Raw genomic sequence first — 24,862 nt, forward strand, 5'->3', positions numbered from 1 at the left:
TTTTCCCACACAGACAAGATTTTAGTATGTACACAAATGCAAGGAGTTTTTTGGTTTTTCTTTTTAAAAAATGCTATTATTGCCCAGGCATGGTGGCTCATGCCTGTAATCCCAGCACTTTGGGAGGCCGAGGCGGATGGATCACGAAGTCAAGAGATTGAGACCATCCTGGCCAACATGGTGAAACACTGTCTCTACTAAAACTACAAAAATTAGCTGGGTGTGGTGGCGCATGCCTGCAGTCCCAGCTACTAGGGAGGCTGAGACAGGAGAATCGCTTGAACCCAGAAGGTGGAGGTTGCAGTGAGCCGAGATCACACCACTGCACTCCAGCCTGGCGACAGAACAAGACTCCCTCTCAAAAATAAGTAAATAAATAAAAGAAAAAGGCTATTATCGTTATTTAAATGGTACTGTCCAATAGTTTGGAAGGCTCTAAATCTGTGGTTCCTTGTTTCATTTTGTCCTTTTCTTTGACTCCTGCAAGCTTTTATAAGGCAGTGAGAATCTCACTCTATGATTGTTTGCAACACCCTACCAACCTCTAGCAGGCCTTTGCGTTGGTTTTGTAGAGGCCTGTTGTTACGGCTTCTGATGTGGCTGCTTAAACTCATGGGTTTCTGAATTATGAATCGGTATGCCTATTTATTTATTTATTTATTTATGAATGAATGAATGAATGAATGAGATGGAGTCTCACTCTGCTGCCCAGGAGGCTGGAGTGTGCTCTTGTGATCTCGGCTCATCGTAAACTCCGTTTCCTGGGTTCAAGTGATTATCCTGCCTCAGCCTCCTGAGTAGCTGGGATTACTGGCACACGCCACCACACCTGGCTAATTTTCCTTATTTTTTGTAGAGATGGGGTTTCACTATGTTGGCCAGGCTGGTCTCGAACTCCTGACTTCAAGTGTTCTGCCCGCCTCAGCCCCCCAAAGTGGTAGGATTACAGGCATGAGCCATTGCACCCAGCCAGTACTGCCCATTGCCTATTCTAACCCTTTTGCCTACTCACGTTCATATATATATATATATATATATATATATATAATTTTTTTTTTTTTTTTTTTTTTTGAGAAGGAGTCTCACTCTGTCACCAGGCTGGAGTGCAGTGGCGTGATCCTGGCTCACTGCAACCTCCACCTCCCAGGTTCAAGCAATCATATTTTTTAAATATGTCTTTTATTTATTACATAATAAATTGAAAATTTTAATACCTTATTTATATTTATCCAAAACTTAGAAGTTTAAGATCATTGCTAAGTACTCCTTATTCTTTTTTTCACTTTTTCATAACCTTTCTATTGTAATTATAAGGTGCTGGAATTCATAGTTTATCAATGCAAAATGTAAAATGACATTCACTTCCACAAAGTCAAACACATGAAGTTACAGCAAAATAAACAGAAAAACATGATGTATGTAATACATTCATCCAATGAAATAACTATATACCTACCACAACTGGTAATGGTCATCCTACAAGATGGCTGAAAATTTCATGAAATAACACCAATATGAAAAATGTAAATAATAGTAATGTTTCTAATTTTCAATTATAAATGGCTATCCACGTAACTGAATTTTCTTCTAATCTGCTTCAAGACTTAAAGAATTTTCTTTTTCTTTTCTGTACTAATCATTGAACCTTAGTTTCTAATAAATTTTGGAGCATCTGGGCCTTTGAACTCCTTGAATAAAAGTACTGTTAAAATACTAAGGTTTTCCTGTTTGTTGGTTGGTTTGACTCAAGTAGTTGCACGTATTTACAGGCTTAAGAATTTGATGAAGATCACGTGGCTGTCACTAGGGAGCTAAGACTTGGGTCCACGTCTCCCTTTCTGCCAGACTCTCACTTCCACCAATGGGAGTTTTACTATGAACAGATGACAGTTTTCCTTGGAGCTCCCCAGATGTACCCAAGGTCCATGATTCTATCAATTTAGGCTGTAAGAAATTTGGTCTAAGAGGGAAATGCTGTTCCTGTAACTGTCTTTTATTCATGAAACATTAGCTCTCCCACTCTACTCCACTACTGAAAAATAAATGAATTAAGTGGTTTTTAAAGCACTGCCAAAATAGATCTTTGTGTACCTGGTGATATAGTTTGGATATGTGTACCCTCCAAATCTCATGTTGAGATATGATCCTCAATGCTGGAAGTGGGGCCTGGTGGGAAGTGTTTGGAGCATGGGAGGTGGTCCTTCATGAATGGCTTGGTGCCCTCCCTGTGGTAATGAGGGATATTGAGTTTACATGAGACCTGATTGTCTAAAAGAGTGTGGCACCTCTCCTGTCTCTCTCTTGCTCCCTCTTTTGCCATCTGATACACTGGCTCCCCCTTTGCCTTCCGCCAAACTTCCTGGGGCCCTCAACAGAAGCAAATGCCAGCATCATGCTTGCTGTACAGCCTGCCAGAACAGGTTGTAGGCCAAATAAACCTCTTTTCTTCAGACTAACATACCTGTTATGTATCAACTAGTTACATGTATGTCAGCTGTATCTCTTTTAGAATATTTTGGTCTATGGTTGACTTTTAGTTAGTGTGGTATGCATACATAATGACGAATAAATAAGAACTAGTATTAAGTGTATTTAGAATAACCTACTGGTCATGTTTAAGGATGACAGTAGAGAGGACAGGGTTTGCCTCTCATGCAGAATAATACTAGAAGATGGGAAACAGTTAAGAGACTGTGACACCAAAGAGCTGAAGGTTAATATTCAATAATTCAACTCGATGGATGCAAAATGAGAGATTCCTCTTCTATGTATCAATCGCCATGCAATGTACCCCAGACACATACACATTATATGTTCAAGTAGTCTGAACATGCTGCTGGGGACTGTGAGAGCCCGGAGACCTGGGCTCTGTCCCAGCGGTTCTTATTCAGTAAGTCTGAGGTGGGACCAAAGACTGTGCATTTCCAGCAAGTTCTAAAGCGATGCTGATATGGCTAGTCGCTGGGCCACACTTTGAGTAATGAGGATACAGGCACATTCCTAACATTTTTATATGTAAATAAAGACAAAAAGGTGCACAGAATACACTCATAATAATGTACATATGTGTGTGTTTACATACATATACATAAATTTAAAAAAATCATAATCTCTCATTCATAACGATTTTTTGTCCTTAGCAATGTAAAGTTCAATGGAAAGGAGAGACTGCAAAGGGCTGCTTTCAAAAATGTAAAGTTTGCTTTTCCTTTTTTTAAGACCAAATACTTTACTATCTCCAGATACCTGAAAATATATGGAATTATCTTGTAATAAAACTTAGATGCCCGAAGCCCACCTTTTGAGTTTTCTTTGCAAGAAACAACCCCAAATGCGAGCAAATCAGATACCATGTAATAAGACCTAAAAGTATTTTTCCAAAGACAGAAAGAAAAATATCTAAGCAATAGAACCCAGATTGGAAAGACACCAAACAAAGATAGCAGAACTATTTTTAAGCCTCATTTTATGACCAGGGGGCACAGCAAAATAGTTTGAAATAGAAAGTTTTCATGCTGATTACATGAAATCAAAATACACACTGTTCAAAGGCAGCCAACATTATTATTTTTTAAATGCAGTCTAGTTCATGCAATAAGTTTCAGTGTTCTTTCAGTCTGGGAATATTTCAAAATACATTGCAGGTACAGCTGGGAAAACTCAGTGATACCCCTGTCCAGATCTCAGCTATTAGGTTATAAAAATATTTTCACATTTCCTGCAGATGTCTAGATTCCTTTCTTTGGTAGTAATTTTAATTCAGACCTCATTATTGACAGCTGTTTGTTCTGCTAGAACTTAATTGCTCTTCTACCAGACTCAGCTGCACGCAGGCTGATTTCCTTTCCTTATAGAGTATATTACATATAAACACAGGCGGGGAAAAAAATAACCAATTAACTAAATACGTGTGCATAAAATGATTCATTGAGAGCTCTGATCAAGTAATGTATCCAACTGCAACATAGGTCAAAGGAAATTACAGCACTTATAGTTTACAGTATTAAATATAATTATATAGAAATACTCAGAAGCACTAAAATATATAGATGATGAGTGGCAGCATCTGAAAATCTACTCTTTTATTAAAGAAACTTATAAAATTACTATATGTGAGTAACTGGAAGGGTATTTAATCTGCTGATGGATTAACTCATGGATATCTATTTTACATAAGCTATACGCTACAAAGAACCTGAGATGCCTTCCATAACTGACAAAGTCATGAGGAATCCAGCATGCTGTGGGATCACACTGCAATGCCAACAATTCTTTGAAGGGCAGAGTTTCTGGGGACACACCAACTCTTTTCCTCATTCTCCAGTCACTGCTGTGGATGAGCTGCTTTTCCTAACTTTACCAGAAAATGAATACAAATTCTTTGAAGTTAAAGCTATTCCCTCTGTTTGAAGACATGCGTCATTTTAGCAGCTCACCAAGAGATGCAGGAACAGCTTGGCAATGTTCATTCTATCAAATGCCTTGGCAGCCTCCCTCACAGAGTCTAGGCCAATTTGGAGACCCCAAGCTGCCTTCCTTACTGGACTGGAACCCCTGAAGAGGGATAAACCGAGGGCTGAATTCATCAAAGAACATATAAGCAGCAAATATACTGCATTTGAGACAAGCAGTGGTTCCTTTTATTGGCTCTCAGTCTGTTTTGGAAATGGAGAGAATGTGGTGAGCTGGGATGAACAAACTGCTCCTTAGTAAGGAACCCATTCAAGGAAAATGAAATTTTTTCTTAATACTAGGGACGCTATATGGTGCATCCCTTTTCGGGGCCACTAAATGCTTCTCTTTGCAGACTTAATCTACCTCATATAGGGAGGAAGATATTGGGAATAGGATGCTTATTACCCTGATAATTCTCGGGGATGCAGCATACATTTCCATTAATACTAGGCATAATGCTAATTACAATGCAAGCCCCAGACTCAACATCATTTACAAACCCTGACAAAATGAATGTAAGTATCCTACAGGGTTTGGTATCCACAAAATCTGGTCAATAGCCTACTCCCAGTCCCTCCCTCTTTCCCCTAAGTAACAAAGGAAACCATTACTTCTTGATCTTTGAGAGTAATTCTACTAACTCCTGTATTTTTTAGTCTATACACACAGATCATTATACCCTTCAGATCCTTGCATGGTATGACTCCTGGCATCGTTTTGGATTGTGACACTTCTACTCGAATGCTCACTTTAGTGTCTGTTTCACACGTGGCATAGTTCTAAGGGAGGAGGATGCAATGTGACTTCACAGACACCATCTCTAACCACATATCTCTAATGGTTGAAAGTTACAGCCTGGGGAAGAAATTCAGTTTTGGCTCATGGAATTAAAGACTCACTACACTTTAAAATTCCCCCCATCATTTTTTTTTTTCTTGAAGTTTCACTTCTTACTGATTAAAATAGTTTAAACATAATTTAAAGTCCTGACTGAGTTGATGAAACAATTTTGTTTTCAAGTAGGCATAACAGAGCAATGGTCTTTGATGTGATGTACTCATTTTATGAAAGAACCAGGCTGGCAAACAAAAATTTTATGGAATTTAGAGATACTAACTCTGGCTCTTCCACCTGCAGCTTGTGTCTTAAATACGTCATTTATTTATTCTTTCAGAGCCTCTGTTTTCTCACCTGTAAAATGTAAACCCATTTCCTAAGTTTTCTATGATACTGTCAGCAAAACACATTTTAAATAATAGCTTCTTGATCAATGTTAATTTCAGTATTCTCTTTTTTTCTATGAATTGAGGACCTAGAATTGAATATTTTAATTCAGTTAGCCTAATCGCAGAGTAGATATTCAACCTTTCTATTCTTGCATAGTTTATTAGACTTCTAATAAATTTTATGAAACCAATATTTAACTTTATTTTCTGGTTTAAATCCTCTCAGGAAAAAAAAAATGTAATAAAAAATTGAATCAGATTTTAGATTCGGCAGGGATCTTAGAGATCTGGTGGTTCTCAAAGTGCGACCCCATGACCAGCAGCATCAGCAGCATGTGGGAATTTGTTAGAAATGCAATTTTTCAGGCCCCACCCCAACCTAGAGAATCAGAAACTCAAGGGGTGGGGTCAAGGAATTTGAATTTTATTATTTTATTATTTTTGAGACTGAGTCTCGCTCTGTCACCCAGGCTGGAGTGCAGTGGTACAATCTCAGCTCACTGCAACTTCCACCTCCCAGGTTCAAGCAATTCTCCTGCTTCAGGCTCCCGAGTAGCTGGGATTACAGACATGTGCCATCAAATTTATAAAATATAAATTTTATAGTTTTAGTAGAGATGGGGTTTCACTGTGTTGCCCAGACTGGTCTGGAATTCCTGGTCTCAAGTACTCCACCTGCCTCAGCCTCCCAAAGTGCCAGGATTACAGGCGTGAGCCACCCCACTCCGCCAGCTATTTGAATTTTAAAAAGCCCCTAGGTGATTCTGGTGCTTGCTAAAGTTTAAGAGCCACCCATCAAGCCACTCTCTTGCCTTTTACAGGTGGAGAGACTCAGGAACAGAGACTAAAATAAAATCTCTGCATTTCAGTTGCATTGCTTTGTTCGCGTCAAAGTTCTGTCTTCCTCCCCTTATCTCAAGTACCACTTAGTGTTTGTTCCATCATTTGTTCCTTTTCATAGGCATAGGGCTATCAATATGCGTGGTCTTATCTGACTTCCATTTAGCCAATTTAACTCAAGCTTTCCTTTTCCTCCAGAAAGCTCCTCCCATTGCTCACTGCACTAGGTCAGCTCAGTGTTAGGAGGCTACTCTCCAGGATGTCTGTGGCTCTAAGATGTTTGTGGTGTCATCATGTTTATTCCAAAAATAATCAGTCATTTCATTTAAGTAATGTAATTCTTAAATAAAACGACGAGATATAGTTACAAAATAAATGAGTTGTTTCTGTAAAAACCAAGTTAACTACTTTGGAAAGATGAATGTAAAAATAATTTGTGTCCCGTCACAGCCAATAAAGTACCATTGAGTTAGGTAAGGGTGACACAACTGCAGGTAAATGGAAAGATATTTATAAACATCTAGACAGATTCTAAACTTAAGTTGCTTAACTTCAGAAACAAAATACTGTTTGCTGTTGATATTAAAAGCACTAAATTTGCTAATCATTGCTCATACTCAAATAAAGTTCTTAGTCCCAACTTTTAAAAACTAGTGAATCTAATATACAGTTATGCATTTGAGGTTAATGTCAACTGTATACATACATTTTAGGGTTCTTTGCTTCACCTGAGGTTTTATCTAAATGATCAAGTCTAAACTCAACATATAGATCAAGGTTTCTTCTGAACGGTCTTGATTGCTTTAGATCTCTTCATATATGATGATTAAGCTTTTTGAAGGAGATACCATACTGTATAACCCACAGTTTTGCACAGTGCAGTTGTAATAAATATTTCCTGGTTATATTTATATATACATTTTATTGAATGTTGCTAACTGATTAGCCAATTACACTTAGTAGTTCATCATCCCATTTTATTACTGTGAGCCAAATTATCCAGGCTATGAAACATTTCTTTTATGATAGCACTTCCTGGCGTCCTTAGAGAAATTCCAAGGGGGGAAAAATAGTTCTATAAATTTCCTCTTGAAGGCTCACAATGCATTAGGTTGAGAAACCCTGCTGTAAAGAAACCAATTTAACTTATTTTTACCCATACTTACAGGACTACAGAAATTCACCCTCCCCCTGCATCAATTAATAATCCACAATTCAAAGTGCACATATATTGATGAGGTATCCCAAATTTTCTGAGGGATTTTCATTCTTACGTTCAAACCTTTTTTTCTGTTTCTGTAGATTTTCTCATACTTCTTATAACCCAGAATAGGTGTGAATTATGTATGCCAATTATGAATGGGTCAGATTAAATGGTCAACATACGGATTTGCAAAACTTAGATTGGTAAAACTGCTATTTTTTTCTATTTTCTTCTTTCTTCTTAATGAAGTAGCAGAACATTTTAAATCTAGCTCTGCTTTCAGAGATTAAAAAGAAAAGTTTTAGCCGGGGAATGTGAAACTTAGGATGTCAACAGGCAGTGGTGGAGGCTTAGATGAATTGAGCCTAATTAAAAGTAAAGGTGCTGAGTAAAAATGTTAAAAGACTGCAAGCCAAATGTTGCTAAGGACAATTTGGGGTACAAGCTCTCCAAAGAAGGAGGTGGTTTTAATACTCTGTAATCATTTTGAAACTTCATGCTATAAGACTTCAGATGTAGAAAAGCAGTCTAAGTACGAGATTATAACAGCATAGGACACCTAGTCTAGGAGCACTCAACCTAGAGTCGAGAAAGCAGTAATAAACGCCCTTTACACTACCTCTGTCCATGGAAATTGAATATTTACCCGAGATAAGGCTGCCCAGGCTATTAAAATCTCAAATGTTGAATGGCAGTTATGTAATGAGTTTCTTTGAAAAATAGAAAATGAATTGCCATTTAACAAACACTGCCTGGAATGTTGATAATTGAAGCTGTGTGATGCATGCTTGGGGGTTCATTATACATTCTCTCCACTTTGGGGTATGTTTGAAAATGACCAAACCAAAAAAAATTCTGAAAAAACAGCCTCCTTTGTTCCCGCTTAAGGTAAAGCACTTTCTAAATGTAAAGTCCCTCACAGGGCAGAAATAACAAAGAGGATCGCGTTCAGACCCACTCACCTTCTTCCAATAGCTAGGATTGGACTATTGGTTTCTTAGGCCATAGCCCAACTGTGATATGATGACGCTTTAGCAGAAAACTATGTGACTTGATAAGATTGTCCATGTAGAAATGCAGGCAAAGAATTCAGCAAGAGGTATGAAGACCACCTTGGGAATTTGTACCTTTGTACATTATGCAGGCCACAAAGCTTCACTCTAAAAATGACTTACATGTAGAATTATTATCTCAGATTTTAAAAGTGTGTTTATTCCTAAGCCTTTAGAAAATATAAACACAACAACAAAGGCATACATACCTATCTCTTGTAACTGGACTACATTCACAGAGCTCCTTACTAAATTCTGGAAGAGGTTTTGCTCAGCTTGTAGCTTTACTATCGTACCCTACAAACCAATAAGTTTGAGTTTAATTGAACCAAGATAGCAAATGGATTTCAGACTGTAGTACCTCAGAGAAAATAGTCTGAAACCAGGTCAATCATTTTCAGACACACAAAGGAGGGATGAAATATTAACCATAGATTGTAGAGGAGGATTTTTGTGGCTTGTAACATGATTGGTTATGGTTTTTCAAATCTAAGTAGTGAGCATGAGTCCAGACTGAGAAAGCCTCTGCCCGATTGATTGTCACCAGTTGACAAAGTGAGAGTTTAGGATGTGAAGAATGACTGACCACCTACAAACCAAAATTTGGACTAAAGTTGTTTCTTCAAAGAAACAGATTTCTAGAAAACCAATCATCATCATCATCATGATCATCATCAAAGTAAACAAGCATTTAATCTATCTGATTTTATCCAGTTTCCCTCTGAGAAGATGCCATTGGCAAATGACCAGACTGTTCTCTACCTTTCTACAGAAATATAACTTCAGTCAAGTGAGTGACTTGCACAAGATCATACAGTTTTATCCAATATCTCTTATTTTTCTACATTTCTACAATTATTATTTTTTTGATCCTGAAAGCAAAGTATGTAGTGAAAGTCATGGAATTCAGAGTTGTTTCTATTAGGACACACTTAAAATGAAGATTTAAAGATCCAGGTGCTTGATTTATCAGTTTAACATTTTAAAATTGCCTACTATATATGCAATTGCTTACTGCTTTAGGAAGTATTTGATTTTTACTAGGGTTTTAGACCACGTATAAAACATAGATTATATCTGGAGACCATTCGTGGTCTCTGTTTGTCCATATAAAAATCCAAGAACCCTAGCTCTTGATAAAATTTGGAGGCTTACCACTGTGACCAATTGAGGTTGCATCTTATATACATTTATCTTCTACATTCATTTATGGTATTCACTCTTAGCTTGGAGGACAGTATAATTTTAAAAACCCAGCATCTTCAAATAATCTGTATTTAGGCAACACATAGGTCAAATCTCAATGTAAGCTTTGCTTCAGTGACAAGGAGGAACCTTACCGCATTGAAGGGAAAAATCACAGAAAAAGGCACTCCAATTCACAACTCTTCTATACACATCTAGGGTAGTTAGGGATTCAAGAGGAAAAAGCAAATCAACCAGGTGAAAATGGCAACAACAACAAAAAAGATCAAGTGGCCGTTCTGAAAAAAATTAAAAGACCCTTTTTCCTCTTCTCTTACCTATTTTATAGATTGACCAAAAAACCCTTAGTTTGGGTTGTACTTGGGGGTTTTGCTCTTCTCATCCAGTTCTGTGAAGGAAATTCACATTGCACTTAACTGGGTGATCAGAGTAGAGCAGTGAGAAAGAAATTAATAAGCCTTTGCAGGCTCATCAATGTCCTATTGGGGCTCAAAAGTTTGATGGGATAACTTGGAAGGTCCAGCAACTTAGGAGAGTTTGAAGACAGCCCCCACCCCCAGCTATGTTTTGTATCCAAAAAGAACCTTTTTGCTAGCTGCATTCATCATCATTTACTTTGTCTTCAGCACAGAGACTGCTTGCATATGCAGGCTTTTATTTTAAAAGGGATTCTCTTCTGATTTTGGTGTCACTTCATACATTTCTGTAACAAGAAATTCTCTCGGCAGCTGTACTTACGTTAGAAACACAAATGTACCTTATTAATGCTAGTTATCAAGGCAAAGGGTTTGAAAATACTTGCTAAACATTTGTTTATTTATATACAATATTTCAGAGTTTTACACAGCTAAATATAGGCATATAACAAACACTGTGAGTGTGTGAAAGAAATATAAATGATTCCAGCAGATGGCATGGTCAGAAGCAAAGGGTTTGCAAGTGCAAGAAATAGCACAAATCCAAATTGAGAAATCTGAATGGCTATAATTGTAACACATCTACAGTGGAATCAAGAAGGTCATTTATATTACGTTAAGAAATACAGAAGCAGAGTCTTATATAAGCATGTTACACAAAATGGAGACTTGGCACATGGGTTATCATTGGACAATGTACCACACACAGTTTTTATTTTGGTTCCAGCAGAAAAACAATATTGACAAATTTCTTTCTCTCTTTGCTTCCTACTTTATTCAATAGAAGAGGTAACAATAGCATCTGCTGCAGTTGGCTGGAGCCTGAGATGAGGAAATTGTAGATGATGGGCCTCCCAAGCATATCGACACTAAAAGGCTTATGCTACAGCCACGGCACAGCCAGGCTAGCACTCCAACGGGAGCAGCAGATACACAGGCGGCCACTGTGAACCAGAGAAGGGCCTGCCAAGACAGCATGTCAAGTAATTTTTAGTGGCCTGAAGTGGTTTCCACCATCACGACTCCAGGCACTGCCGCAAGGCAGGACAAGTTTCTCTCTGACATCTTCTCCATTTCCCTTTGGCATCGCTCTACGATTTTCTGCTGCTGTAGCCTCACTGACCAAATTGGTACCCGGTGCATTCAGGGTGCTCCCTGGCTACCCATCAGGGCCTTTCTTTCCATTAGTCATGGGCTTGAAGATCTGGGATGCTTAATTGGGTCTAATGTGTCAAAATTACCTACTCCAATCAACTTGGTGCCAAACATAACACTTCCTCTCATTATACAGGTGCTTTCTGATTATTTTCCTAATGCATCTAGAAAATGTTAAGGGACCCTTTAATCAAATTGATTTGAACAAAATTTTAAGGACCATACTGCAGTGGAAAACATACTAGACCAGCAGTCTGAAGACTTGAGTCCAGCAGAAGCCTATGGGAAAGCTGTCAACCTCATTGGCCTAATTTTGTTTTCTCAACTCTGAAATTTAAAAAAAAATTTAAAAAAAGAGAAGGCTGCAGGAGGGGAAGTGGTCTGAGAGGCTGGAAATGTCCCTTCCACGTCTATGATTCACTGTGAATGAATCATAGTCCTGTTTCTGAGTTCAAAAAGAGGCCCACTAGCCCAGTAAATCTTGAATTACAAGAAGATGTAAAGGAAATATTTTTGAGTTAGGATGTAAGGAGAGTTAAGAGCATAAGTTTCTCCTACCCACAAGCTGATATTTTACCAGAAGTAATCAGGTAGCAGTTATGAAATGCATTTTTGAGAATGGACTTTTTTCCTACTTTCTTACCTATTTCATATACTATTGATAAACCCTGTATTTTGGGGTCAGCTTAGGGGTCTTGGCTCCTCTCATCCAGCCCAGGGAGGGAAATTCTCATTGTATTTAGCCAGGCTGATGAGCATGGTGAGCAGAGTTCCACCAATCCAGTAAATAAGGTTCAGCAATGTCGCACTCAGAGGTAGAATAAATGAGGTCATAAATGAGTTGTTGTTTTCCCATCAAAAGGTGCAGTATGCTTCCCCATTCCTTGAATCTGGAATGGCCCCTGACTTGTTTTAAACCAAGGAATGCAGCAAAAGCAATTGTCTCAAAAGGCCTCGTAGCTTCCCCTTTGATGTCCTCAGAACCCTGAGCCCGCGGGACCAGGATGAAAAGCTTTGGGGAGAAAGAGAGACACCATTTGGCTTTCCCAGCCCTTCAAGCTGACTGAGAAAAAGAGCTCAGGAGAATAGGCAGCAGATCCATGTCCTGCCCCAAGTCAACCCACAGATCTGCGAGAAATAGCAAATTACTGTGGTTTTAAGCCATGGTGTTTTAGGTTGGTATTTGTAGGTGGCAATGCTATCTGACAGACATACCCTCCGTTCTGCCAACTCCTGTGGCACACAGGTGTACCAGAAACAGAAATACGGTTATAGTGTTTTAAAATATGATTCAATGCTCAACACCAAAACAAATGAACAAAAACAGAGAGAAAAGAAATATTCTCAAAATAATCATAATTCTCATAATCCTCTCCCTTGCAGATATTAAATGAAATTTGAGCAAGTGGCTGTTTATCGTTGGAATGGAAGAGTCACAGTTAATCCTGCCCCATTTTATCTAGTTCATTTTTTTAATATACTAGAGATACGACAAACCATACACTCAGCGAGCACCGCTGTGCACTGATGAAACCCTTAACTGCTGCCTCTCCCTTGATGAACTGCAATGTAGAGAAGAATTTTGGGGGGAAGTGGAAGAGGTATAGAGGGAGGTGAGACGGGAAGAGACAGAAAAAGCGAGACTGCTCATGTCCCTTGAAAGAAAGTATAGAAAAACAAAAAATGAAAAATATTTAAGTATTTCATAAGCAACTTATCTTTGGTAAATTTCTACGATTTAAAAATGAAGTGTGCTGTCCCAGAAATCTGTACCCTCAAAAATCAAAGGGCAAAGAATTTCAGGAACCTGCAAGCTTGAGCAGGCGGTCTGACATTATGACTCACTTTCCTTCCATTCATCTCATCTGTTATCTTTGGCCTCCATTAAACAATGAGAAAGGGACAGTCACTAAGTCATATGCCACTTGAGGGCACTCCTGGGGCTTATTCTTTGGAACTGCCAAAATGCTGGACGTCATACCAAGTGTGAATACGAAGCAATGTGACTGATATCATAGCACAAAAGACTAGCATTTATCAACTCCAAAGAGCATGGCCCTTAAAAGTAGCCACTTTGAGAGGACGAAGATTTATTGCAATGCTGCCATGGTGCAAAAATATTTTTGGAACTCCTTTTTGGCAGTAGAGTTAAACGCCTACGGCCTGTTCTTTTGAATCCAGTAATGGTGGCACATCTTTGTCCTTGAAGGTGGATTTATTTATTTATTTTTCTAGTGCCAAGAGATACTTGGAGCCAAGCGTATGGTTTGTATGGTTGGCGACCAAGGTAAGAAACACTATTAGATTTCTTTTCAAGTAATGAGCCTAGTTCTCTGTATGCTTTAAAAGGTTATAATTAAAGTAAGTCTCACAAAGAAGTTCTCCAAATATTTAAAATAAGAGTTGCATTCAAATACGCTTTTTTTTTTTTTAAAGTTAAAAGCTTTGAGGTGGGTTATCGTTTGGACCCAATAATTCTGCCAAAATTAAAAATTAGTTTTATTACCATAAACAGTGGTTTTCATGTAGGGGTGATTTTCTATCCAAGGGGACATCTGGCTATGCCTAGGACTTTTTTTTATTGTAACAATGTGGGGAAGGGAGGTGAGGGTGGTGAGCAAAGCCCAGGGATGCTGCTAAACATCCTACAATGTACAGGACGGCTCTCATAGTCTAAATTCTATGATCTAAAATGTCCAAACTGCTGAGGTTAAGAAACCCTGCTTATAGAAACAATTGGTTCTAATAAGCAAAGCATTTATTTTAGTGCAATGAAATAATTATAACAGTACTTAACACATTTTTCCACGTTAAATATTCCACTTGCCACCCATCTTCTATGTTAATGTATACATGCACGTGTTTTCTACTCTTCTGAATCAACAATTGCATAGAACTCAAACTCACAGTTCAGAAAATCTAATGGTATTCTTTGTTGACATTAACAGAGTCAATTTAAATAACTGTGAGGTAAAACAATAATTTTTAAAAGTTAGTACCTGCAAACATTTGTTGACTTCTTTCTATGTAACAGGCTAATGAATCACTTTACACAGCTCTTATTTAATCTTTAAAACCAATACCATGAAAGAAATACCACTATTAGCCCCATGTTACTGATCAGGAAATTGAGTCTTAGAAAGATTGTTAGCTCGAGGTCACAGACGCAGTAAATAGTACAGCTAAGATTTGAACTTTGTTTGTTAGAACAATTTCAATTGCAGAGTTTTCACTACCACACAATGCTGGCCCCTAAGAGCAGCTCTATGTGCTAGGAACCATCTCATTTGTAGGCTAGGGACAGTTCTACACCCATTTGTAAGATATAAATTGAGCAAAATGGAAAATGGCAGTATAATATACACATAGATCAGGAAGGACGGTCTCCTTCTGATTCCGCTTACTAGTTAAGTATGTTTTCTTCAGCAAATCACTTAACTTCTCAGAGTCTCAATTTCCTTAGCTGGAGAGTGAGGAAAGTAATAATGCACATCTGCCACTCTTATCATAAACATCAAATAAAATAAGTGATGGGGAGATGCTCTGCAAACAGTCACTTACAACACAAGAGTGAGTTGGTTGCTATTCTTAGGCACGAAATGGGAACAGGATTGGTGATAGGTTCTCAGCTGCCCTTGAAGGAACCTTCATCATATAGACCTGATACATGATTTTGAAGTTAGATAGTATTGTATTACTATTGGCCTCACCTCTCTTCCACTGCATTTATATCTATTATGCTTCTTTTCAAATAAATTCTCCATTTCATCAGGCAGCCAGAGTGCTCTTCCTAGCACCTCAACTTCTCCATTTTGTGTTTTACACTTTATACCTACTGGGGACAATATGCAATTCCTTTTAATGCTTTTTTTTTTTTTTTTTGGTTCCATTACTTTTAAACTATTTTAGTGGAACGAAGATATTTTTCTATCATAGGACTGTGCCATCAATAGATTGAAGACCCAGCCTTCTGTTTTGTATCACTATGTTGTTTCATAAACTAAGCATTTGCTTCTTATACAGAATTATTGGTGTATAAAAACAGAATCTGGCATAATGGGTTCCACATGGTACAATTATTTTTCCTCACCTTAAAATGTTTCCATAAATAAGGACATAATTTGTACACTCCACCCATTCTTATCGAGAGATGCTGGCATTTTTAACAATCCTACCTTTCATCTACATAAGGCTAGCATCTCCTATTACGTAATTTACACATAAAAATAAACCCCAGGTTTAAGGAAACCATGGGTCTATGTTTCACATTTGTCAGCATCTCAAAACTATCACATGCTTTGGCAATACCTGTGGTCTTTGATCTGAAGAGACATTTGAATGGAACATTGGAAGAAATAAAGATGGAATTTAGAATGAATGGTTAAAAATGTATTAAACAATTTTCCACAGCACTCTTAGCTTCTTTGGATCACAAGGTCTTTTGTTTTTATGCTCTTATGTAATGTTTTCCAAAATCTTTTGACTTTGAAAAGGCCATTTTCATCACTACTGGGTTGGGCTTAGGGGTACATGGTTATGCTATGAATATGGCATATGTAGGCATACATATGGCATATTCCTGGTTGTGCTTCCATATGCAAAGTCAAAAAGCATTACGAAGATTGGAACTTAGGAGTTTTTACAACCCCAAACTGGCATCTGATTTTTTACTGGGCCACTTTAGTGGCCTGTTGGTGCTTCTAGAACCTTATTGATCTCTGTCTGGTATGCAGTTCCTATTCCTTCCAGTTTTGAAGAGTGGTTGAATTCTATGATTGTGATAGATTTAAGTGATACTCAGGAAGCTTGTTTTATTTTCCTTGAGACTGTTTCATTTAGAAGATCAATTGAGGAGTTGTGATCTATTCCCTTTTCAATTTTTTTCATAAATAAATGTTTCTCTTACGAATAAAAAGTCTTCCCTTTGTCTTAAAAAGAGTTAATGTGACATAAGATTTAGTATCATGGGTCAAGGTTTTATAACTGATTCACTGAAATTACAGCTTTTTCTCAATGTATTCATTCCTAACAAATGCAAATACTTAGAGCAAATCAGTTGTCACGTCCCTCTGGTACTAGGATATAGTCTTCATAGAATATGTGGTTTAGAATATAAGCCACAAATAATTCTATAAAACAACATAAGGAACAAGGCTCGAAAGTGGAACAAAATGGCCTTAGTTTCTACGAGGAAGACTAAGATGAAATAGGAAAATGTAATCCACGACCTCTAAGAAAATCTCAGTTTAATAAATAGAAAGTTCTGCTCCAAAATCACATTTTATAAATAAGATAAAAACAATACTGTATGTCTCTATTCATGCACTGCATACACACACACACACACACACACACACACACACATATATATATATGTGCTGTGAAGTGATAATGGCAAATATCTGACAACCTTTACACATGTGCAGTAAAGAGCTAAGTGTAAGGGACTAGGTGGTCTCTGCAATACGAAGAGTAAGAACTGGATATAATGATGGGTAAACAGGCCATGGACTTTGAAATCAGGATGAAATGTATATGCTGTATGACCTTGAACAAATCACTTATTACCTCCCTGTGTGTAATGCTCTTTGCAAGCAAAATATATTATTTTCTGGATTAAATGAGTGCTCAGTAATACTTGGAAAACAGTAATGGCTCCATGATTGGTAGCTATTGTGATTATTTACGTTCAAGTGATTAAGGAATGGAAAAGACTCACATGCTAGCAATTGCCTTTGATTTAGAAAGAGTGAAAGAAAGGCCAGAATATAGCAATGTGGTATGGAATCAGAAAGGAAGGAGTGGCTCATTCTGACCAGGTCACCAGGGAAGGCTTGAAGGAGAAATGCCCCCAAAGGGACAGCAGAAAGGGGAGCTAAAAACCATCATGGGGCCTAAAGTCTGGAGAATCTGCCTGATTTATAGGGCCATGCAACGTGGGGAACATAATGGCCTTGCCACCACTAGTAGTATGAGCTCAGGCAAGCAAGCTGATCTTACTTGGCCCCTGCTGTTTTTTCTTCTGTGAAATGGGAGACTAAAATTACTCCTTGTAAATTACCATGGGAAGCGAAAAGCAGTAACACATATAAAGCACTTACGACAGGGCCTCTTCAGTTGACAAGAAAGATTATTTGATGTTGAATAAGGGCTCAACTATCCTGAACTAGTAGTATTGCTACAAAATGGGGAGCTACATCTAAATTTAATCATGGAATAGATGGTACATGGGAAAGAACATGAAATGTAGAATAGTAGAAAAAGGAACTCAGAAATAGTTATAAGTAAGACAAGGCAATTTAAAAATTAAGCTCTCATAAAGAAATACCCCAATATAAAGGGAAAAAAAATATAGTCTCTAAGGTGAAAAAAACAAACCAAAAAAATCAGTCCAGCCTTGAAACTCTTACTATTTTTGTAAAAATTACAAAAATGCCATATGGAATTCAACAAACTTGGACAAGCAATTATTGAGTGCTTACTGAAGTGTAAGAGCTGGGGGTAAAAATGTACATAAGCCATTACTCATGCCTTCTGAGATCTCAAGATACATATAATCTGCACACATACAGCTAAACTTGCAAAGTGTGAACCTATTCTATGAGAATTTAGAGAATATTTAATTCTTCCTGTGGGAAGAGAAATGGGGAATAAGCTTAAAATGTTTCTCCAGAGTTACAACTCAGATGTCTACAAGATAAAGCAATCTCATAAATGTGTACAAAATAATAGGGAGTGGGAAAGGTTTGCAAAACTGGATAGTGCATTCCAGCTTAAAGAAATTCATGCTCAAATTTTTAAAAAATTATCGTGTAGATCAACAAAACCATCTGAAGCCAGTTTGCAACCTCTGCAATACAAATAGAAAGTGCTATTTAAGTTGGATTATGCATCAAAGTTGAACGTTATCAGGTAGAGAAGGGGAATTGTTGAAATTCTAGACCAGATAAATATCTTTTGCTGAGATCCAGAGATGAAGATACTTGGAATGTGTAGCTATCAGAAGATGGCCCAAGGAGTCAACAATGAGGTGCAAAGGGTGAGATCAGCCTAGATTACAAAGGGTCATGAATGCAATGATAAACAGTTCAGACCTCATCTTGAAGGCATCAAGGACAACAGCATTAAGTTCCTTTAACAGCATCATTTTAAGAGTTGAAAGGTTTCTCAGGTCTCTATACAAACAGATGTGTTATTATAAATGATACTCTCTAACACATAGCATCAACATGTTCTCTCTCGCTGAGAAAAGTCTTATGGGATTGCCATAGTAGAAAATATGTACATTTGAAAAAAATCCATTCATTTAATGATTTGGATATTTATAAACATCTGTTATTTAATAAAATGGATGGCTCAGGTTACACAGATGATATCCAAGTTCATGTTGAATTTTTCTTCTCAGAGTTCTAAATATACATACAGCTTTTAAAAGGTACTCAGTAATGAATAATTATTAATAATTTAAAATTACTGCATGTTTCTATATGCCATGCACTCTCAAGTGCTTTATATGTATCTATTTTATGTCATTTTACTTAATTTTTATAAAATTCTCATTGCTATAGTGTTATCCCATTTTACAGGTGAAGAAACAGAGATGACATAACTTGTCCAAAGGCACACAGTCAGTAAGTAAACAAGCTGACGTTTTACTTAGGCACTCTATCTCTCCAGAGTGCGTACTCTCAATGTTGAGATTCTATGCTCTGTATGAACTGATAGATAGATAACTAGAGTTGGCCTTTCCTTGCTTGCCTGTTGAACCAGACCTTCTTTCTTTTAGGAATCTGGTAGACTCTGTCCTCCTTGACCTTCCAAGGCCTTGTCTGCGCTAGTTGTACTAGGCTATCCCTAAAATTCTTTCTTGTTGTTGATTGTTAGAATTTCTTTTACTTAATGGCTCATTTTTGTCTTACTCCAATTATGGCACAGAATCATTGGAGGACCATAATTTCCTTTTTCTGTACTGCACCGCCAGCCCGACCTTTTTTGAGCTACTACCTGACTTCTTTGAAACCTCTTCCATTCTCACAGGATATACTGGGCAGAAGGCTTGGATCTACTTTGTCACTACTTCTTTAATATAGAAAAAAAGTTTAGTACATAATAAAAGAAGAAATCACAAAACAAAATACAGTATTTACCTTCCAGACTATTTTTTGTGATTATCTGTAACATGATCATGGTTAACCGTGATCAGTATCCCTTTGTAACATGGCTATTGTGGCTTTTTGCATAGTTTCTTTCTGCTTAGAAATGGTTTCTAAACTAGCATTTCTGGGATGCTACACGAATAACTGTCTTTTAAGAATGACTTTAATCTGCTGCTTTGTCACAAAACATTATACTGTCAAGTTTTAACTTGGCTTGTATTCAACTCAAGGATTCATGATAATAGGGATGTTGATGATGTTGACATGACCCTCCTAAATAAAGAGGCCAAAACTTCTTACCAGACATGTAAAATTACCTGTGGGTAATTATTTCACAGAGCGCAGTTTATGCAGTTCCTTTCCCTCATTGTTTTGAAGTTGCTAACAAATTTCTTCCAGCAATATACCTACTCTTCTGTTGTTTGTTTCGATAAGCAGCTTCTCCAGAGCCTCAGGCACAGCACTTCCAAATGTCAGCAGCTATTAGCTCAGCACATTCATCTTTGTTTCCTTATTTCTCCTGAGTAGCCTGTCTCTCTCAGAGGTGAGTCCAGGTGGCTTAACATAACATGGATGTGGGGTACGTGTGTGTGTGTGTGTGTGTGTGTGTGTGTGTGTGTGTGTGTGTGTGTGTATTTTCTCAAAATAAGGCATTACAGCTATTTATCTTATCTCTCATACTTGCTATTTGCTTGCAAACATTTTTGAATCCATCACGGTGCCTAGCATGAAACCCATACCTTGCTTATAATCTACAGAGGGTGAAATGCATTTTAAAAATTACATATGTATGTATGTATGTGTGTGTGTATGTATGTATGTATGTATCTGTCTGTCTGTCTGTCTGTCTGTCTGTCTGTCTGTCTATCTATCTATCTATCTATCTATCTATCTATCTATCTATCTATCTGTCTATCTCAGTTTTCCAGTGCCTCCACTTTAATTTACGGAAATGGGAAGAACATTTGGAGAAAGCACAGATTCTGTATTTTGAAATGCAATGTGAAAAAAATCATCATGCTGTTTTTCAGTGAAAACTTCCAAATTACGTGTCTCCAATTTTTGTTCCTATTATCTTAAACATATAATTACACATGTGTCTGTGTGTGCGTGTGTGTGTGTGTGTGTGTGTGTGTGTGTGTGTGTACCGTATTTTTGCCATTAGGTATATAAGCGCAACATTTCTTCTGCTAGCCCAAATTTTCTGTTTCTCTATCCTTTGGTCAAACTCTATCTGAAAACAATTCATGTGTTTCATGTGTGATTTTTATAATCAAGTTCAGCTCTTACCAAGCAGAGGCACCATATAATCAGGTACATTGGCTCTTTGAGGCCTGCAAAGAACTGTGTGTAACAGGGCATACAGACTGCTCAAACTAGCACCTGAATTAAAACCAAAAGGCAGGAGAACCAGAAGTCTACTTTCATGATGTAAAAGCACTTGCTCAAATTAAAAATAATTTTTAATGTTTTACAATCATGCAGAAAACTGCGACTGGAGTGGCCAGTCCTCAAAGGACCCTGTCTTGGATGTAGGGAAACAAGAATCTAGATAAGACTTGAGGCCGATTATGCCATCACCTTCTCAGTTATCAGTACTTGAAGCAAACTTTGTAGCCTCTCACTTCTCTTGACCCAACATAATTCTCTTAACCCAACATACTGTTGTTATGAAACATCAAACAAAATAAAGCACAGGGGAGTGCTTTGAAATTAGTAAAATACTCTCCATAAATACAAGGTAATGTTATTACTGGTTTTTATCTAGGAAAACATTTGCTGGAAAAGACAAACTTTATCCTGTTTGGAATTTGCCAGCCCACTGTTTAACAATGAGCATTGTAGCATGGTCTGGCTAGGTGAATTTCACTGCTTTTATTCTGATCAATCCGTTGACCCCATTTCTAAAAAAACTAGCTCCTTTTCTAGGGTCTACTGTATTATATTATATTATAGTATAATATGGGGTATGAAAGAGGGTGATGGTATTAAGTCATGATAGAAGTGATTTACGATAGATGCTTTCTTGTGTTTTTCCTATACTCCCATACTTCTATTTTACTTCTCTGTGGAAGAAGCAATATTTTCTCATATTTGAATTTCTCAGGTTATAAAGAACTATCATGAAATTATATGTACTATACATTTATATAGTAATAAATAGACTCTGACCAGATAGCTTGAGTAGTCTGCTAACAATGATACTTAAGAGGCACTCAAACAACTGAAGAAATCAGCTTAATATTTAAAAATCTATAGACATTTATATATATCGCAATCTGAGTGGTGATGTAGCTGTTAGAGTTAAGAAAAAATACAAACTATACATTTCAAGAGAAATACAACTTATTATCTTTGAGTACATAAAACAACTTCTTCCAAATTATAGAACTTGTATATATTCTATTAAATACATTTTTAAAAATCAAATGAGTGATTTGTTATGAGACTTGATATGACTAATGTACAGAAGGCATCTTAAGCAATAAGATAGTCTCCCTAAAGCTTGTATGATATATTATTATTTTGTTCAGTAATTTTTTCCCTATAAATAGTAAAAAGGTTGTATCAGTCCAGCCCACAAGAACTTGTCAAACAATATAAATTTGTTTTTAAGAATATTCCCCCATATTGTATTTTTTGTTTTACATATTTATAGCCATGTGCCCACTTAATTTTGTGTTTATTTATTTCTCTTCACTGGGAAAAGACAATAGCAACGGACCGTAGCTACCTCCTATCTCCAGGGGAAATACGCATCTATGTCAAATCCATCCTATTGATGTCAGCGTAGGCCTCATCTGACCAAAAGAGAGCTGTATTATTTATGAAGACATTTACCATTCCAGAATGTCAAGAAGTTGCAAAAACATCCAGTGAGAGTCAATTTAGCTTGCTGTTTCCTGACTGCAAGTGAAACAAACGCTTCTTACCTGCAGTGCACAACCATCGGTCCGGCATCGGGAGGGTTACAGGTTTTGACTCTACGTAAGAAAGCTAGAAAAGGTGTAGGGTGTTCTGGAACACCATGATCAGGCCAGGCGGTGAACTGGAACTGTCTCACTTCTCTCTTCTCACTTGAACCATTCTGTGAAATAGGAGTATCAGCTGAAATTCTGTTTTCCCAGCCTCAGGTGGTAATGATGAATAACAGGGAAGAGGTAACGCTAAAATGTGCTATTTTAATTCCCTTCTACCACCCTATAGCCTTTGGGAAGACACAGTCTTTGGAAATATAAAACCCAAGCTATTTGTAAATGACAAATATTTGCGAAGGAAGACAAAATTCTTAGGTGAGAAGCATTATATTTGTCAGGTTTAACTACCAGGAGGGCTCCTATCACATTTTACAGGAAGAGCTAGTTCTTCTTCATCGATTCTTCATTGGCTGCAACTTTCATTTGGAGCAAGAGTTTTATATTTACTGATAAATCGCGAGACAAGAAGAAAAATGGCTGAGTGATAAGGGAAGATTTATTTCATTCTTCACTGTTGCCATTGGGATCAAGATTTAAGTAAAGCCTTAAGAGATTTCATCGCTCAAAAGAAGCTTTCTTTAAACAATAGAGAGGGGAAAGGGAGGAGAAAAAGACGAAAAGCAAACCTTGTAAAGTGCGAATGTTCGAACACAATATGTGGCCAGCTCCACAGTATCAAGCAGCGTTACTTGAACCAGTCCGTGGGTTTCTGTGCCTCTGCTGGGCCAATACTGGTCACACTTCACCTACAAGAAACAAGTGACACATTCAGGGCAAATGCTCATCAATTTCTCCATTAACTTTGCTTTGAGTTGCTGTTGAAGGAAAACAGCTTTTCTGCATTTCATTTTATGTTGAACTTTTTCTGGCATGCATTTTTGTTATCCCAATATATGTAAATTACTGCTCTGATGCCAATATAAGCCACATTTTTCAAACTAGTAGGAATACTAAACAGTAACAGATTCAATTTTCCTGGAGAAAAATAAGTTGCAGATCGTTGCTGGGTAAAACACAGAGAGAGGGATTTGAAACTTCAGTGTTCTTGAAAAGAAAACAAATTTGTCCTGGGAGAGCCGTTATGAATCGCATCGGGAGGATGATACTTTGGCATTTAAACTACATGGTAAGATAGTGTTACTTCATTAAGATTTAAAAGGCACAAGGTATTTCATCTTGAGCTATCACAACTTCCAAATATGCTTGTTTAAAGGAAAGTAGAAATAATTGGAAAATCTATCAAAGTATAATAAACAACATAAGCATGTGCTTTTATTTTTAAACACAAGATAAATGTTATTTGTATCCAAAGCAAATTAAACCTATAATGTCTATGGAAAAAGAGCTGTCTGTTCTTTTTAAAAAGAGTCTCCGAGGGTCACACACTAACAGTGCAAAGTTTAAATAATTTAAAATTCATCCAAGATGAATAATCTACAATTTCTATGTGAAGTGGAACAAAAGCACATAAAAAGTATTCAACCTGATTAGTTTAACACACAACAAAGAATAATTCCAAGTCTGCAGTAAACCTCAAATTCACTGAATGAGTCTGTTGGGCATTAAAAAGTATAATGAAAAGCAACAAACACAGCACAGTATTTTTGTAGTAAGGCCATAGATCTGACTATATTTACCCTTTCTATCTCAGACTTTTTTTTAATGGGAGTAATTCTTAAGAGCATCCAACTGAAATACATTTCTCTAGGTAAAGAAAGCTCCTAGCAGTATTTTACAATAGGGAATACACCTTTCTATTTGAAAAAGAACAGAAAATCACAATCTTTGGATTTAAACAAAGGCAATAAAGCATTATTATTAGAGACATTAGAAATTTTTTGGTCCAGCAAATAGAATTATTACATAATGATTTGCTTTTATGTTATATTAATGTGAGTATTTGTAACATTCTGTGAATAATACTGTAATTTTCTCTTTCACAGAGATAGCATCTGCTCCTCTGAGAATTCAGGCTCTTTCCATGAAACTATTGGCCCTTCTAAGAAAGGGAGAGGTTTTATCCTGTATAGAATTTCCTAGACAAGACAAAAAAGAAAAGCACTTTACAGCTATACAGTAAGCTAGATATTAAATTCACAAGGTTCGATTCCTATGCCTTGATTTCAACTTTGAGACCACACAAACATCACCTTTTTGATGAAAACAAACAAAAA

The 24,862-nt window shown here is 37.1% G+C and overlaps 1 protein-coding gene across 37 annotated transcripts in view; it reads right to left on the reverse strand.

Moving 5' to 3' along the window:
- Window positions 1-24,862, reverse strand: part of PTPRD (protein tyrosine phosphatase receptor type D) — a 2,318,035-nt gene that overhangs the window by 39,474 nt on the left and 2,253,699 nt on the right. For all 37 annotated transcript variants that reach the window (XM_030814138.1, XM_030813761.1, XM_030813755.1 and 34 more), the window contains 2 exons: window positions 23,315-23,434; window positions 22,644-22,798 (listed from right to left, as the gene is read on the reverse strand). In XM_030814138.1, the coding sequence (XP_030669998.1) occupies window positions 22,644-22,798; window positions 23,315-23,434 (275 nt within the window). The remainder of the gene's footprint in view (window positions 1-22,643; window positions 22,799-23,314; window positions 23,435-24,862) is intronic.

The sequence above is a fragment of the Nomascus leucogenys genome, chromosome 1a (genome assembly GCF_006542625.1).
Source record: "Nomascus leucogenys isolate Asia chromosome 1a, Asia_NLE_v1, whole genome shotgun sequence".
NCBI lineage: Eukaryota > Metazoa > Chordata > Mammalia > Primates > Hylobatidae > Nomascus > Nomascus leucogenys.